Consider the following 18741-nt stretch of genomic DNA (forward strand, 5'->3'; position numbering starts at 1 on the left):
CACTTCCTCTTCCTCTTGGCTGCAGCGACTGTAAATCGCTCTGGATTAAGAGCATCTGCTAAATGCCTAAAATGTAAATTGATGATGATGATGATGATAAATCATGACAATAAACACAATATTTTGGACCAAACAAATAATTACAAAGAAAAACAACAAAAAAATGTTGTAACCTTCTTTCTAATTCTTTGTTCGGCCCAACTCCAGTTGTCACAACTCCAGTTGGCTTTGTACGAGGCTTAAAAGCTCTTTAAATAAATACTTTTAAATCATTTCCTGGGCCCTGGTAGGGGCTTCACTATGCAGTGAAGTACAGAAACTAGTATAGTCTTACTTGTGGACCAGGGCTCGGTATGCAGTGAAGTACAGAAACTACTATAGTCTTACTTGTGGACCAGGGCTCTGTATGCAGTGAAGTACAGAAACTACTATAGTCTTACTTGTGGACCAGGGCTCTGTATGCAGTGAAGTACAGAAACTACTATAGTCTTACTTGTGGACCAGGGCTCGGTATGCAGTGAAGTACAGAAACTACTATAGTCTTACTTGTGGACCAGGGCTCGGTATGCAGTGAAGTACAGAAACTACTATAGTCTTACTTGTGGACCAGGGCTCGGTATGCAGTGAAGTACAGAAACTACTATAGTCTTACTTGTGGACCAGGGCTCGGTATGCAGTGAAGTACAGGAACTACTATAGTCTTACTTGTGGACCAGGGCTCGGTATGCAGTGAAGTACAGAAACTACTATAGTCTTACTTGTGGACCAGGGCTCGGTATGCAGTGAAGTACAGAAACTACTATAGTCTTACTTGTGGACCAGGGCTCTGTATGCAGTGAAGTACAGAAACTACTATAGTCTTACTTGTGGACCAGGGCTCGGTATGCAGTGAAGTACGGTACACCTATGGCAGCTCCCTGGGTGAAGTCCAGAGCGTCAGGCAGTGTGTGGACAGAGTGCTCCGTGGCTACGGCGTACTCTGCATATCCTCCCGACTCTGTGGCCGTGGTGAACACTCTGTCACCGGCCTGGAACACAGAACACACACTGTGGTGAACACTCTGTCACTGGCCTGGAACACAGAACACACACTGTGGTGAACACTCTGTCACTGGCCTGGAACACAGAACACACACACTGTGGTGAACACTCTGTCACCAGCCTGGAACACAGAACACACACTGTGGTGAACACTCTGTCACCAGCCTGGAACACAGAACACAAACTGTGGTGAACACTCTGTCACCGGCCTGGAACACAGAACACACACTGTGGTGAACACTCTGTCACCAGCCTGGAACACAGAACACACACTGTGGTGAACACTCTGTCACCAGCCTGGAACACAGAACACACACTGTGGTGAACACTCTGTCACCAGCCTGGAACACAGAACACACACTGTGGTGAACACTCTGTCACCAGCCTGGAACACAGAACACACACACTGTGGTGAACACTCTGTCACCAGCCTGGAACACAGAACACACACTGTGGTGAACACTCTGTCACCAGCCTGGAACACAGAACACACACTGTGGTGAACACTCTGTCACCGGCCTGGAACACAGAACACACACTGTGGTGAACACTCTGTCACCAGCCTGGAACACAGAACACACACTGTGGTGAACACTCTGTCACCAGCCTGGAACACAGAACACACACTGTGGTGAACACTCTGTCACCAGCCTGGAACACAGAACACACACTGTGGTGAACACTCTGTCACCGGCCTGGAACACAGAACACACACTGTGGTGAACACTCTGTCACCGGCCTGGAACACAGAACACACACTGTGGTGAACACTCTGTCACCGGCCTGGAACACAGAACACACACACTGTGGTGAACACTCTGTCACCGGCCTGGAACACAGAACACACACTGTGGTGAACACTCTGTCACCAGACTGGAACACAGACTGTGGTGAACACTCTGTCACCAGCCTGGAACACAGAACACACACACTGTGGTGAACACTCTGTCACCAGCCTGGAACACAGAACACACACTGTGGTGAACACTCTGTCACCAGCCTGGAACACAGAACACAAACTGTGGTGAACACTCTGTCACCAGCCTGGAACACAGAACACACACTGTGGTGAACACTCTGTCACCAGCCTGGAACACAGACTGTGGTGAACACTCTGTCACCAGCCTGGAACACAGAACACACTGTGGTGAACACTCTGTCACCGGCCTGGAACACAGAACACACACTGTGGTGAACACTCTGTCACCAGCCTGGAACACAGAACACACACACTGTGGTGAACACTCTGTCACCAGCCTGGAACACAGAACACACACTGTGGTGAACACTCTGTCACCAGCCTGGAACACAGAACACACACACTGTGGTGAACACTCTGTCACCAGCCTGGAACACAGAACACACAGTGACTCCCTGCCCCCCGGCCTCCACCACCTCCACCCACCTTCAGTGCAGTGACTCCCTGCCCCCCGGCCTCCACCACCTCCACCCACCTTCAGTGCAGTGACTCCCTGCCCCCCGGCCTCCACCACCTCCACCCACCTTCAGTGCAGTGACTCCCTGCCCCCCGGCCTCCACCACCTCCACCCACCTTCCCTGCAGTGACTCCCTGCCCCCCAGCCTCCACCACCTCCACCCATCTTCAGTGCAGTGACTCCCTGCCCCCCAGCCTCCACCACCTCCACCCACCTTTAGTGCAGTGACTCCCTGCCCCCCGGCCTCCACCACCTCCACCCACCTTCCCTGCAGTGACTCCCTGCCCCCCAGCCTCCACCACCTCCACCCACCTTCAGTGCAGTGACTCCCTGCCCCCCAGCCTCCACCACCTCCACCCACCTTTAGTGCAGTGACTCCCTGCCCCCCAGCCTCCACCACCTCCACCCACCTTCCCTGCAGTGACTCCCTGCCCCCCAGCCTCCACCACCTCCACCCACCTTCAGTGCAGTGACTCCCTGCCCCCCGGCCTGCACCACCTCCACCCACCTTCAGTGCAGTGACTCCCTGCGCCCCGGCCTCCACCCACCTTCAGTGCAGTGACTCCCTGGCCCACTGCCTCCACCACCTCCACCCACCTTCAGTGCAGTGACTCCCTGCCCCCCGGCCTCCACCACCTCCACCCACCTTCAGTGCAGTGACTCCCTGCCTCCACCACCTCCACCCACCTTCAGTGCAGTGACTCCCTGGCCCCCGGCCTCCACCCACCTTCAGTGCAGTGACTCCCTGGCCCCCGGCCTCCACCCACCTTCAGTGCAGTGACTCCCTGGCCCCCGGCCTCCACCCACCTTCAGTGCAGTGACTCCCTGGCCCACTGCCTCCACCCACCTTCAGTGCAGTGACTCCCTGGCCCACTGCCTCCACCCACCTTCAGTGCAGTGACTCCCTGGCCCCCGGCCTCCACCCACCTTCAGTGCAGTGACTCCCTGGCCCACTGCCTCCACCCACCTTCAGTGCAGTGACTCCCTGCCCCCCACCACCTCCACCCACCTTCAGTGCAGTGACTCCCTGGCCCCCGGCCTCCACCCACCTTCAGTGCAGTGACTCCCTGGCCCCCGGCCTCCACCACCTCCACCCACCTTCAGTGCAGTGACTCCCTGCCCCCCGGCCTCCACCACCTCCACCCACCTTCAGTGCAGTGACTCCCTGGCCCACTGCCTCCACCCACCTTCAGTGCAGTGACTCCCTGGCCCCCGGCCTCCACCCACCTTCAGTGCAGTGACTCCCTGGCCCCCGGCCTCCACCCACCTTCAGTGCAGTGACTCCCTGGCCCACTGCCTCCACCCACCTTCAGTGCAGTGACTCCCTGGCCCACTGTCTCCACCACCTCCACCCACCTTCAGTGCAGTGACTCCCTGGCCCACTGTCTCCACCACCTCCACCCACCTTCAGTGCAGTGACTCCCTGCTCCCTGGCCTCCACCACCTCCACCCACCTTCAGTGCAGTGACTCCCTGGCCCCCGGCCTCCACCCACCTTCAGTGCAGTGACTCCCTGGCCCACCACCTCCACCCACCTTCAGTGCAGTGACTCCCTGGCCCACTGCCCCCCGGCCTCCACCCACCTTCAGTGCAGTGACTCCCTGCTCCCCGGCCTCCTCCACCACCTCTACCCACCTTCAGTGCAGTGACTCCCTGGCCCCGGCCTCCACCACCTCCACCCACCTTCAGTGCAGTGACTCCCTGGCCCCCGGCCTCCACCCACCTCCACCCACCTTCAGTGCAGTGACTCCCTGCCCCCACCCACCTTCAGTGCAGTGACTCCCTGGCCCACTGCCTCCACCCACCTTCAGTGCAGTGACTCCCTGGCCCACTGCCTCCACCACCTCCACCCACCTTCAGTGCAGTGACTCCCTGGCCCACTGCCTCCACCACCCCAGACACGTCGCTGCCTGGGGTGTACGGCAGGCTGGGTTTGCGGGAGTAGGTCCCAGCTCGGATGTACGTCTCCACGGGGTTGACTCCACACGCGTGGACACGGATTAACACCTACATGAGAGAGAACGCACACACGCACGCACGCACGCACGTCATCATCATCATCAGTTTTCATTCAGTTTCCATTTAATTTTCGTCAGTGAAAAAAGGTAGTCGACGAACATTTTTCGTCATATTTTTAGTCGACGAAATCAACACTGGTCTATAGTGGTACAGATAATAATAATAATAATAATAATATCTCAAACTTATATAGCGCTTTTCTGAGTACCCAAAGACGCTTTACATGGGGGGGGGGGGGTCTTTACAGAGGTAACAACACAAATAAAAACCCCACTAAAAGCTATACAAAAACAACAACATTAAAAGACAGTGAAAAGGGTTAGCTGGGGAAGGCAATGTTGAAGAGGTGGGTCTTGCGGGCGGTTTTGAAGGGTGGGGGCATCTCTGAGTGCCTTAGGGAGGGCATTCCAGATATAGATAGGGTGGTGGTACACCTCTCACCTCTCTCAGGCCGGGGTTTGGCACCGGGACGTCCGAACACAACTTGAGAACTGACGGAGCTCCGAACTCTCCGACTCGGATAGCTCTCATCAGCCTGCAGCCGCTCGCCATCATGTCTGTGTGGAACACACACACACACACACACACACACACACACACACACACACACACACACACACACACACACACACACACACACACACACACACACACACACACACACACACACACACACACACACACACACACACAGACTTTGGACATTCTGCAGCAGAACTAGTTTACATAGTGTGTCAGAGCATCGAACTGTGTGAGACACATAGGCTACTTCCCACATATTACATACTAGTTACATATACACCCAAAGAGAGTTTGAAAACATGACCAATGACAACAACAACTCCTATGAAAAGAAATAGATAGAAAGATTTGTGAACTGTTATGAAACAAGAGATGGTTAATATGGAATACAATGAGTTTCTGTACTGTACAGACTACAGACTGGTCCTCAGATCGACAGAGCTTATTACCAATTTACCACGCATGCTTCTTTTTAAATAGTAGGCTATACTATTTTAATAGTTTTAGAAAACTGCTGCTACTGTAAAGTGTCCCAAAACGAGATATGGCAAAACCCAGAAAGATTGCTGCAATTTGTTTCAAAAAGTTGTATATCAATTTAATATCAAAAAGCTTTTTTGAAATTGTTATGACTATTTCTGACAGTTTTTTCCCAAGTTGCAATGTGACCTATAGCTCTGTTTACACAATGCTTTACCCCGTCCAACGTTTGTATAACTTTCCTGTTTTTTCTTAAATTGTTTTTGACATTTGCTTTAGCAATATAAACACATGTTTTCTCATGCCAATGAAGCTGCTTCTAAGCAGCTTTACAATTCAATAATTGACAATTCAATGTGATTCTTCTAAGAATCGAATTCGCCAGGCAGGCATTTAGTGAACAGACATGGTTTCCATTGTACTGTTTAGCGCCCAGTTCCGAAACAAATGAATTAAGCAACCGGGGACATTTTCACATACGCACCCACGCACGCAGACAACCCGTTTCCGTGTCCGCTCTAAACCGGATCTATCTGCACACTGTAAAGCGAATTGCTCCCAGTAGACTAGTGTATAAAGTCACGCTGTCAGTCAGACCTCTATGGTCAGACCAGCTAAACTAAACCCACGATAACTTTGAATTAAGCCTAAAATAACACGTGTCTGTGACAGTCACGTCACTCCAGGGATACCAACACATGTACTGCTTAATGTGAGATAACGCGGATTTACAGTAAGAATCGGTTGAATTTAAATAAACAACAACCAGAGATCTTTCTTACCCGATGATGCACTGTTAGGACGAGCTGCTGCTGTCGGTGTGCTGCTGCTCTCATCATGACCACCAGGTGGCGACAACTAGCCGTGTTGCCAGATTTAGCTAGAGAAATAATAAGCAATAATATAATAATCAGGTCTATGAAAACAATATAAGCACTTTAATCTTACAAGCTCACATCGCGTCGCAATGTGAGTCGACGCGTTGTGAGCTTGTAAATCTGCTATTATTATAACATCGTGGAATGTTTTAAATTCTTGTATGATCCCCTCCCCTTCTGAAAACAACAAATACAAGACAGGTTTTTAGAACCACTGGTTTAAACAACATTAGGAATAGGAAACAAGCCCAAATAAGCAACTACACGTTAGAAACAAACAAGCCAACCCGCGTAACAAATATTTATTTACAAGATTTATTTTACAGGAAAGAACAAGCCCACAATGTCGCTTATAAAACGCAGACATGGCAACCCTATGGCTACGTCGAGGACTACACGGTTGACCCCTATCGGCCACTGTAGTGTAAAAAGGCGAACGCATGTAAACAAACATGTAAGCTAGTTCAGTTCAGCTTCTTAATGTAATGAAACCACTGCATACAGTCAGTGCGATGAGTATACATGATGCACACTGCAAAACACAGCTCTTTAATTGAAAGGAATATGAAATAAAACAAGCATAATTATGGAGAACAACGCATCATTGTTATTATTCTGCCAGTGGAAGAAGCAGAGCCTGGGCAGGTTAGATGTGAGTAAGAAAGGCAGTGTGGATGAAGACATCTCCCACATCGTGTCTCTCCTCAACGCCTGTGAGAACTACTTCACCACCAGCTCCTGCTCTGGGAGGGTTATTATCATCGATGGGGTGAGAGTCACACAGATTTAATAAAGCCGTGGATTGGATTCCTACCCTACTTACTATACGGTTCCATAGTGTAGTGGTTATCACGTCTGCTTTACACGCAGAAGGTCCTGGGTTCGAGCCCCAGTGGAATCAATCAGGCGGAGGTCCTTGTTTATGGAGAATCCGAGAATCTCAACTAAGAAGAATGAATTTCAAACTGTATGTATTATCAATTCAACTGAAGGCAAGTCTGTAATGATTTATTCGCCGTTAATTGTTCCCCCATGTCAATTACAATTTAGGAGTCACTCCTTTTACAATTGATTATTGATATACTTGAGATTCTCTATAGACCACAGCATCAGTCTAAACCAGGGGTAGGCAAACCTTTGGCACAAAGGAGGGTGATCATTGGCACACTGGCATGAGAAAAAAACAATTATCGGTAAATAAACAATTAAAAAAATGAATTCACTCATATTTGTATGTAAATTACACCCTGCACATCATTCTACATTCATTAAATCTCTGAACTCTGACTGGGGAGGGAGATAGGAGGGCTCTGCTCTGAGTCTAATGATCATTATAACAATGTGAAAGAATATTTAAAAAGGGAAACGGTTATATTCGTGGACAATCAAAACATGTTGTGGTGTCATTAAAGTGACACACTGACTATCTAGAAACTAAAAGGTTGCAGACCCCTGGTCTAAACAATAGGCTACTATAAAAACATAATCTGTACATTGAAATATGGTACAAGGTAAACAGTGTTTCTGTTTCTTTGAACAGATACTAATTTAGTATTTCTCTGTCTCTCTCTCTCTGTCCGCTATAGGTTCCAGAGAGTACTGATGTCTCTCTCTCTCTCTCTGTCCACTATAGGTTCCAGAGAGTACTGATGTCTCTCTCTCTCTCTCTGTCCGCTATAGGTTCCAGAGAGTACTGATGTCTCTCTCTCTCTCTCTGTCCGCTATAGGTTCCAGTCAGAGAGTACTGCTGTCTCTCTCTCTCTCTCTCTGTCCGCTATAGGTTCCAGAGAGTACTGATGTCTCTCTCTCTCTCTCTCTGTCCGCTATAGGTTCCAGAGAGTACTGCTGTCTCTCTCTCTCTCTCTCTCTCTCTGTCCGCTATAGGTTCCAGAGAGTACTGCTGTCTCTCTCTCTCTCTCTCTGTCCGCTATAGGTTCCAGAGAGTACTGATGTCTCTCTCTCTCTCTCTCTCTCTCTGTCCGCTAGGTTCCAGAGAGTACTGATGTCTCTCTCTCTCTCTCTCTGTCCGCTATAGGTTCCAGAGAGTACTGATGTCTCTCTCTCTCTCTGTCCGCTATAGGTTCCAGAGAGTACTGATGTCTCTCTCTCTGTCTGTCCGCTATAGGTTCCAGAGAGTACTGATGTCTCTCTCTCTGTCTGTCCGCTATAGGTTCCAGAGAGTACTGATGTCTCTCTCTCTCTCTCTGTCCGCTATAGGTTCCAGAGAGTACTGATGTCTCTCTCTCTCTCTCTGTCCGCTATAGGTTCCAGAGAGTACTGATGTCTCTCTCTCTCTCTCTCTCTCTCTCTCTCTCTCTCTGTCCGCTATAGGTTCCAGAGAGTACTGATATCCAGAAACAGAACTGTGTCTGGCTGTTTGTCTCCCACCAGAAATGCCAACCCGAAGAGCTGGTGAGATCATTTTCCTACTACAATTTCCTGTCTAGTCTATTAATTACCTTAGGCCTACTAATAATAATGGTCTAAACAATATGTGGTGTGTGTCCGTGTGTGTGTGTGTGTGTCCGTGTGTGCGTGCGACGTGCGTGCGCGTGCTGTCCAGGTGTCCAGTGTGTCCAGGGCCAGTGGAGATGCCGTGTTGAAGTTCGAGCCCTTCGTTCTTCATGTCCAGTGCAGAAGGCTGCAGGACGCACAGCTACTGGTGAGAACTAGAGCTCAGTGGCTCTATCTGGAAAGACTAAATCCACTGTAGGTCCAGTCGACTAAAATCTTATGATGTTTAGTCCACTAAGACTACTAGACTAACACTAAAACATTTCAGATCACTAAAATATGACAAAAACGAAATTAAATTGTATTCAAAAGCATGTTTACCTTTTAAAGTATGAAATCAATGTCAGTAATGTTTCTGTATGTTTCAGTTATTCATCATATCTGACCTGTGCATTTTTTTAATTTCTTTATTAGGCCTACTAGTGAAACAGAGCTGTATTTTCTAATCATATGTTCCAATGTTCAATGCAAAAAGAAAAAAAATCACAACAAATTGTTAATCGCAATTTTTAGCGTGACAATTTATCGTTAAATATGTAATTGTGACAGCCCTATGTGTCTCCCCTCATAGCATGCTGTGACAGCCCTATGTATCTCCCCTCATAGCATGCTGTGACAGCCCTATGTATCTCCCCTCATAGCATGCTGTGACAGCCCTATGTATCTCCCCTCATAGCATGCTGTGACAGCCCTATGTATCTCCTCTCCCCTCATAGCATGCTGTGACAGCCCTATGTATCTCCTCTCCCCTCATAGCATGCTGTGACAGCCCTATGTATCTCCCCTCATAGCATGCTGTGACAGCCCTATGTATCTCCCCTCATAGCATGCTGTGACAGCCCTATGTGTCTCCCCTCATAGCATGCTGTGACAGCCCTATGTATCTCCCCTCATAGCATGCTGTGACAGCCCTATGTATCTCCCCTCATAGCATGCTGTGACAGCCCTATGTATCTCCCCTCATAGCATGCTGTGACAGCCCTATGTATCTCCACTCATAGCATGCTGTGACAGCCAGGCCCGTGGGAAGTACTTTACACTCGCAGGGGCTGAGCGTCTAGTAGGGGGTGCGCAAAAATGCGCGTGCACGCGCATCATGCACGCGCATTTTCGCGCATTTTCACTCGCAAACGTGGCCTTTACTTTCCCTCTCCACACGCAAGTTATATGAACGAACTGACACAGGCAATTAACCAGGATAAGGTGCCAATACTGTGATACAGCATATTTTATTCTTTTTTTTCTTCTTCCCCTCCTGTTCGAGGGGGGGCTGTGCCTGGGGGGAGGGGGTGCTACAGCCCCCCCAGCACCCCTACTTCCCTCAGCCATGGTGACAGCCCTATGTATCTCCCCTCATAGCATGCTCACACTTCTCTATTCAATCTCCTTTCTGTTCTCAGCACTCGGTGGCCATCAACTCGGGCTTCAGGAACTCTGGCCTCACTGTAGGCAAAACTGGGAAGATAATCATGGTACGCTTTATAGCATTTCAGTCTGCTATATACAGTACACCGAGTTCATTTTAAATACCATGGTACGCTTTATAGCATTTTATTCTGCTATTACAGTACACCGAGTTCATTTTAAATACCATGCTATGCTTTATAGCATTTAATTCTGCTATTACAGTACACCAAGTTCATTTTAAATAACATGGTACGCTTTATAGCATTTTATTCTGCTATATACAGTAGGCCTTTTACAGTACACTAAGTACATTTTATTTAACCATTTTGACCTGAGATCAGATTCTAAAAATGTCTTCTACATCCTGACAGTTTTCTGAAAAAGCTATGTTTCTATGTTATTTTTCAAAAATAGCAGACCTACAAGCTCGTAGCGCGCCACTCGGTGCCGCGCTATGAGCTTGTAGATCTGCTATTTTTCAATAGCTAAAGCATAACATGATGCTAACACTAAAAGGGGTTCCCGCCCAGAATGGGTTAAACGCAACCAATCATGTTGTTTTTCCCCCCTCCCAGGCGGTTCGTAGCACCCACGGCCTGGAGGTTCCTCTTAGTCTGCAGGGAGACGTCCTGGTTGGCCAGGACTACATCCACTTCCTGGTCCAGGTAGCCAATCAGAAGATGGAGGAGAACCTCAGACGGATACAACGGTCAGTTTCAGAAGCGAGTGTGGATTCTCCGTCGGGTTCGGGTAAACGGCGTGCCCAGTGCCCTTGCAACTGTCCCTACTTGCGGGACTCTGGGGGACGAGGATTTACTCTTCTGTCCACATCAGGTTGCAACTCGAACGGGGCTGTGTGAGTCGGGCGGCTAAGCGAACTTCACAACGTTCGAGGCGGCAACTCGTGCGCTTGAGCTCGCTCGGTAGTGTCTCTCGTGGCTCGAGTTTCGCTTGAGACGGCGACCCTCCGTCGTGGTAGCCTGGGCACCATTTCATTTCGGGTATATGATCCGGTCGGGAGCGGATGATATCGTTACGTCATGTTGTAGTATTGTTTTGTAGTCGACAGGCAGGAACAACCAAACGGAACTTCCTTTTCCCTCAAACCGATTTTTCTCAATAAAAGCTGCAGGCTACGAGAGCTTTTATTGTTATTCTTCCGGTTTGAGGGAAAAGGAAGTTCCGTTTGATTGTTCCTGCCTGTCGACTACAAAACAATGACTACAACATGACGTAACGATATCATCCTGATGACTACAAAACAATACTACAACATGGCGTAACGATATCATCCGTTCCAGACAGGTTCACACGGCACTTTTGGAACAGAGACCAGGCTTTCCTCCGAGGTGGAAAGCCTGGTGAGGCGAGGTTACCGTCGTGGTCTAAAACTGTATACTTTATCGGCCAATACTAGTAGGAGGGGGTGTCACCATTTACTCAAACCCGAAGGAGATTACACACTAGTGTTTGGCAAACCTGTGTTGATTGTGTTACTGTTGAGTGTCCTGGTTTGAATAAAAAGTTTAAATAAATGTAGAAGTAAATGTTCCCTGGCTCTACACTGATTCTGGGTCATTCGTTCCTTCCATACTGTAGGTTCTACCAGAGTCTGCATGCGGCCCTCTCCGTGGAACTACGACAAGAACTACACATCCCTGACACACGGGAACTACAAATGCCGGAGACAGAAAACGGCGACGCGGCGGAGGAGAGGAAAGAAAGGAATGTGTACAAACGAAGACGGAGGAGAGGGCGGCAACAGCAGAAAGATGAACACTGTAGTCCTCCTGAGCTAGAAGATGAACACTGTAGTCCTCCTGAGCTAGAAGAGGAACACTGTAGTCCTCCTGAGCTAGAAGATGAACACTGTAGTCCTCCTGAGCTAGAAGATGAACACTGTAGTCCTCCTGAGCTAGAAGATGAACACTGTAGTCCTCCTGAGCTAGAAGATGAACACTGTAGTCCTCCTGAGCTAGAAGATGAACACTGTAGTCCTCCTGAGCTAGAAGATGAACACTGTAGTCCTCCTGAGCTGGAAGATGAACTCTGTAGTCCTCCTGAGCTAGAAGACTGTATGGATTTATTCACCTAGACCACTTCATGTCAACGACTCCCAAATTGATATGTATTTGGTGCCAGGGACCCCCCCAGAAGACAAGATTTATTTATTTTTGAGGGGTGCTAGCCCCTCCCATGCCCAGCTTTGAGGGTCTGTGTAAACACAAACATTGAAGACAAAAGTGAGGACGTAAATTGTGATTGGCCAGAATGAGATGATGTGTATGATGACGTATGATCATAAGAGCGCCCCTCACTTCACACGCGTGTGATTTTTCTTTTATATATATTTTTCTAAAATGGCAGATGCACAAGCTTGCAGCGTGTCACAAAGTGGACGCACTGTGAGCTTGTACGTCTGCTATTTTCGAATAGCCAACATATAAACGGAGAAAGTGGTTAAAATGATCCGGGTCACGGCACCAGTGTAACAGACGTGATCTTGCGTTGTGTTATGAAGCACCATAGACCAGGATCTCACGAGGCAATCACTGCTCTGCTTTGACCTATATACGTTTTCCACAATAGCATTTGCGCTTTCAAAGCCAATATGAAATAGGAAGTGCGGTAGGTTACGTCATTCCCTTTAAAGGCAACCGCCTGAACTCTTAAAGTCACAGAACACTGGATCACAATACAATATAATGCCTGGGCAAGTGGAAGCACTATTAACCATGTTACCGTGTTAGCTACTTTAGCTGAGGACCACCTGGAACCTGATGTTGACCAACAACAAGCAAGTGCCTCCGAACTAGGGATGTTAATAGTTAATCGTCATTAATCAATTAAATGTAACAGTTAATAATGGATCGAATGAACCGAAACGTCTCTGCTTTTGCATGCGATGTGACAGACAAGACTATTCCTCATAGAAAGATGCCGTTGCCTGGCCCTGTATCTCAAATGGTCACATCAATATTTGATTAAGGAATATAATATGCCTTTTGTATTCTTTCAGCAAAGTGTAGATTTTTGTGGGGGGTAGATTGAGGGAAATTAAGATTCTCAGATTAAAAAAACGAGAAAAAAAACTTAACCGGTTAATCGATCGATAAGCTTATAAAAACGTATCAACTATCAATGAATGCATTAATCGATAATCCCCATCCCTACTCCGAAGTCATTCTACAATGAAACCACCTACAACTACAAACTACTGTTATGACAATGAAACCACCTACAACTACAAACTACTGTTATGACAATGAAACCACCTACAACTACAAACTACTGTTATGACAATGAAACCACCTACAACTACAAACTACTGTTATGACAATGAAACCACCTACAACTACAAACTACTGTTATGACAATGAAACCACCTACAACTACAAACTACTATTATGACAATGAAACCACCTACAACTACAAACTACTGTTATGACAATAAAACCACCTACAACTACTGTTATGACAATGAAACCACCTACAACTACAAACTACTGTTATGACAATGAAACCACCTACAACTACAAACTACTGTTATGACAATGAAACCACCTACAACTACAAACTACTGTTATGACAATGAAACCACCTACAACTACAAACTACTGTTATGACAATGAAACCACCTACAACTACAAACTACTGTTATGACAATGAAACCACCTACAACTACAAACTACTGTTATGACAATGAAACCACCTACAACTACAAACTACTGTTATGACAATGAAACCACCTACAACTACAAACTACTATTATGACAATGAAACCACCTACAACTACAAACTACTGTTATGACAATGAAACCACCTACAACTACAAATAGTCCTGTACCTGCCTGTAGACCTTCTCGCAATTTGGTGTTGGGGGAATGTCTCACTTGAACTGAGTCAATGGGTCCCTAGACATGAAAAATCAACGAGGTGCTCGTCCGCCATAGTGCCACGAATGGCGCAATGGCCACATCAAATATGGCCGCCATCGGCTATGATGAAAATACAACTTTGTTGTTTCTGGGTGTATTTGCACATGTAATACCTCCATTCTGACTAATTGAGGCATGTGGAATTCATTTCTGATACTATTTTAATCATTGTGGGTGATATTGACCTTGAAAGGTCATGGTCAAGGTCATTTAGCTATTCCAAAGACATTGGCCATTGTTAGGAGTAAAAATAAGTGCAATAAGTCTATTTCAACTAATTCTGACATTTATAATTCATTTCTGATATTGTTTTGACCATTAAGGATCATCTTATCATTGAGGTATCAATATAAATATTTTTATTCAATAACTCAATTACGATTTTTGTCTTTACTTTCACTTTTATTGTATTTCTCGTAATCATTTGTCTTATTTATTATATCAAAATACATGAACATACAAATATAACAATTCTAAATGTCCCTCTTTAACTTTTATTTTAATTGAGTGCTTTAATTAGAATATAAGTATGCAGAAAATAAATGTTTTATACAAACAAAATAATAACACAAAATGAAATAACACTTTTACTCAAAGTGCACAATTGTGTGCATGCCAGTTAGTGGGATGGGTTTTACATGCATGAGACTCCAGCAGCACGGCTGCCACATCGGCATGCCAATTCTTTGGAGTTTGGCTGGATCATCAAGATCATCAAGAATGCTGTAGTCTCCAAAAGAGATGGAAACTGGAATCTACATGTGGCTACTATCAACGACTCTATGCCAATCTTTGCAGAATGTGACTGCATAAAGTACCTGGCATGGCTCATGGTATCTTGAACAAATAAAGGTTCTAGAGTTCACACATCCTGAGCTCTACAGTAGCCTCGGTCCCAGGCTCACTTAACTGCGAAAAGAAGAGCCTGGTCACAACGTAAGGCAAAGAAGCTATCGGCGGACGTATCCTCCGGAACATCCATCAGATGTATTTCCCCCGGATACGATATTTTCCCGACCAATCACAACACTTGTTTCATTCGCGGAGAATGTGAACTGATTTGTAAAGCATCAACGTCATTTCCTTGTTTCGGTGGGGACTAGTAAACACAGCCGCACCGCGTGACGTAGTTATCTTACACGCAACACTTCCGCCACTTCCGCTGATAGTCTTTTCAGCGTAGGTCTTGCCCAGGGTGGCTCTACAGGCGCTTCTCTGTAGGCCATTGAGTTGTTCAGGATCACCCAGGCTGGTTCTGCGCTGTAGGAGGTGACATGAAGGTCGAGCAGACCATTCAGTGAGTGTCAAAGGGTCCAGGTGGTCACTATGTAGTAGGAGCCACACACAATGCAAATTCTGTGGCAGAATTTCTTGTTCCACAAGATTGGGTCAATCACCAATGTCCCCAACATTCTCACCAACAACCACACCATGAAAGACACAGAATGCCATCTCCCACATGCACTGAGCCTTACATTCAATCGTAATGTGGCGAAGCTGATGGACTTTGTGCTAGAGCGTCAGAATCCATACTCGATAGCGGTCAATGTGCCTGTGACACTGCACAATCTGCTCACAAAGCAGGCTGTTGACCGAGGGGTCGCTGCACGCTTGCTAAACTGTAAAAATGGGGAGCGTGTGTACTGCTCATACAGACAGGAAATGTTAGTTGGGAAGACCAAGACATTGAGCACAACCATACCAAAGCGGAAGATACTTCATTTCAACGAGCAACCACAGAAGACACCAACAACCATTCTGAAGGAGTAGAAGTTAGTTTCGTCCAAATACATGGCCGAGGCACATAGAAGTATGGACATTGCTAAGGAGCGGGGCATGAATATCCAGGAGATACTTACTCATGATGTGCTCTCAGCATTTCCGCTGCTTGATGGTGACCTCCCAGCTCATGTCGACAAGTCAAAACCTGCCAGTGAGATTGAGCCTGAACTTGACCTCACCCAATGGAGTCCAAAGTCTACTCTTGCCACTCATGTTGTAGTAGACTTCATGGCGAAAATGCAGCAGATGCCACTAGCACAATTCCCTACTTTAGGTGCTGTCTTCAATACCATCATCAGGTCAACATCATCCCAGAGTTCATCCATATCATACTCGATTCTTACATTGAGATGTCTCTAAAGGAAGGGGTGCGCATGCGGCGCACAGATTCAAGAACAGGAATCGACATTGTTGGCATGAACAGAGACTATCCCTCAGCAACTTGACAAATTCTGGGTGTCTGAGGAAAACAAACGGAATCTCCAGCTGCTAGTTCGGGATATGGTGTGCCATCAAGTCTATGGAAAATTTGGTAATGCTACCATCATTGTCAGCTTTGTTGTCTGTGATGATGAGGTGCTGAGTTCCCAGACCTCTTGAACTGGATTGAGGAGGCTGACACCAGATTGGTGGTGCATGTGGAGTGGGCTGTTCGAGTGAAGCAGAGCAAGAGAGTTGTCATACAGACACCTGTTACTGCTACACTACACCCCATACGTCCAATCACTGGGGTTGAAGGAGATCTGGCAGCAGTATTGCACTGGTGAGAAGCTGTGCATGCTTCCACTGCATCAAGTCTCTCGTCTTGGACCACCACTAGCAAAGACAGTGATCAAGGCACATATCCTGACTGGAGAAGACTGCATGAGCAAGGTGGGGACCAAACATGCAGCTATGGCTTCTGACCCAGTAAAATATTTAACTAACTGACACCTTTACAGAACAATATGCAGCGTTGGCAGAGAAGTACTTGGTGCGTGTCTGGACGGGGGCCAGGTCAAGTACAACTGCTGAGACATTTGATGACCTCAGGGTGGAAAGCTATACCAGTGCCAGTGCTAAAATTGATGCTCTCCCTCCCACAAGTAGTGTGATCAGAGGTCACATCCAACAAGGTGCTTTCTGGTGCATAGGGCTTGCCACCTGCTTGAGACAGCAAAGGAACCCAAGTCAAGACTAGAGCCAATGGAACATGGATGGGAGGAGCACTTTGGTACACTCCTGCCATCAAAATGTCTGAAGCCCTTACCACCCAGTTTGCTCACAGTATGCAAGTGTGCAGGGAAGTGACACTAGACGATGTGGCTGCTGTGCTGATGGAGTTCCATGCATAATATTTTGCCATGGAAAACCCCTCATGTAAAAAGTAAAAACCCATCACACTAACTTGCATGCACACAATGGTGCACTGGTTTTTTTTGTTTAGATTTTATGGGGGACATTTATAATTGTTATATTTTTAGGTTCATGTCTTGTTGTAAATAAAACAAATTGTGGAAAAAATACAATAAAAGTGACAGTAATGACAAAAATCGGAATTGAATTATTGAATAAAAACATTTATATTGATATCTCAATGACAAGATGATCCTTAATGGTCAAAATAGTATCAGAAATGAATTGAAAATGTCACAATTAGTTGCATTAGACTTATTGCACCTGTTCTTACTCCTAACAATGGCCAGGTTATGGCCAAGGTCTTCGAAATGGCAAAATGACCTTGACCATGACCTTTCAAGGTCAATATCACCCACAATGGTTAAAATACGGTCATCAGAAATTAATTCCACATACCTGAATTAGTCAGGATGGAGGTATTACATGTGCAAATACACCCAGAAACAAAAAGTTGTATTTTCATCATAGCCGATGGCGGCCATATTTGATGTGGCCATTGCGCCATTCGTGGCACTATGGCGGACGAGCACCTCGTTGATTGTTCATGTCTAGGGACCCATTGACTCAGTTCAAGTGAGAAATTCCCCCAACACCAAATTGCGAGAAGGTCTACAGGCAGGTACAGGACTAAAACTACTGTTATGACAATGAAACCACCTACAACTACAAACTACTATTATGACAATGAAACCACCTACAACTACAAACTACTATTATGACAATGAAACCACCTACAACTACAAACTACTATTATGACAATGAAACCACCTACAACTACAAACTACTATTATGACAATGAAACCACCTACAACTACAAACTACTGTTATGACAATGAAACCACCTACAACTACAAACTACTGTTATGACAATGAAACCACTTTACAAACTGTGAAGAAGCTCTGGAAGAACCCGGACAATTAACCATGCCTCCCCCTACCACTTATAATAGCATTCAAACTAATATGTCCGTCCAGTTTACTTCACTTTGGTTTACTAATATAAAATACATGCCATGGTGGTGATCCATTCTTGCCTCATTATCCATCGGCTTGTTCTATCATGCAAAGACAAGACAAGCACACCAGGGGGAGCTGTTGACCCAAGAATGTGTGTTTGGTACATTATTTCTCCATTGTAACAAATTATGCTTCTTGGAAATAACTTTGTTATACCACTGGAAAGCCTGTTAATTTCCCGTTTAACCCATTCAAACCTTATGTTTCTGTCAGTGGTTCTCGGAACTGTTTCATGTCAAGAACCCATGTCAAGAATGTTTGCTTTAAAAAATATATATATTCAAAGATTTGCACTTTATTTTCTTTCAAA

The 18741-nt window shown here is 46.4% G+C and overlaps 2 protein-coding genes and 1 long non-coding RNA gene across 4 annotated transcripts in view; 1 reads left to right on the forward strand and 2 right to left on the reverse strand.

Annotated features, from left to right (window-relative positions):
* cryz (crystallin, zeta (quinone reductase)) overlaps positions 1-6354 on the reverse strand; it is a 12274-nt gene extending 5920 nt beyond the window's left edge. For both annotated transcript variants that reach the window (XM_079512158.1, XM_079512157.1), the window contains exons 1-4: positions 6280-6354; positions 4937-5052; positions 4331-4483; positions 865-1028 (exon numbers count right to left, since the gene is read on the reverse strand). In XM_079512158.1, coding sequence (XP_079368284.1) covers positions 865-1028; positions 4331-4483; positions 4937-5050 — 431 coding nt within the window. In that variant the 5' untranslated portion in view covers positions 5051-5052; positions 6280-6354. The remainder of the gene's footprint in view (positions 1-864; positions 1029-4330; positions 4484-4936; positions 5053-6279) is intronic.
* A 549-nt stretch (positions 6355-6903) lies between these two features.
* tyw3 (tRNA-yW synthesizing protein 3 homolog) lies at positions 6904-12391 on the forward strand (the record flags this gene model as incomplete). Its single annotated transcript, XM_079507329.1, has 6 exons — positions 6904-7144; positions 8707-8787; positions 8939-9037; positions 10290-10361; positions 10872-11005; positions 11896-12391. Exons 1-6 carry the CDS (start codon positions 6962-6964, stop codon positions 12389-12391), a joined length of 1065 nt encoding a protein of 354 aa, XP_079363455.1. The 5' UTR covers positions 6904-6961.
* A 494-nt stretch (positions 12392-12885) lies between these two features.
* LOC306922993 lies at positions 12886-18379 on the reverse strand. The gene is made up of 3 exons (XR_013789988.1): positions 18294-18379; positions 13683-13719; positions 12886-13497 (listed from the first exon to the last, which is right to left on the reverse strand). It is a non-coding gene; the product is annotated as an uncharacterized lncRNA (long non-coding RNA).
* Between the last annotated feature and the right edge of the window lie 362 nt (positions 18380-18741).

Source organism: Electrona antarctica, assembly GCF_951216825.1.
Source record: "Electrona antarctica genome assembly, chromosome: 1".
In the NCBI taxonomy this organism is placed as follows: Eukaryota; Metazoa; Chordata; class Actinopteri; order Myctophiformes; family Myctophidae; genus Electrona; species Electrona antarctica.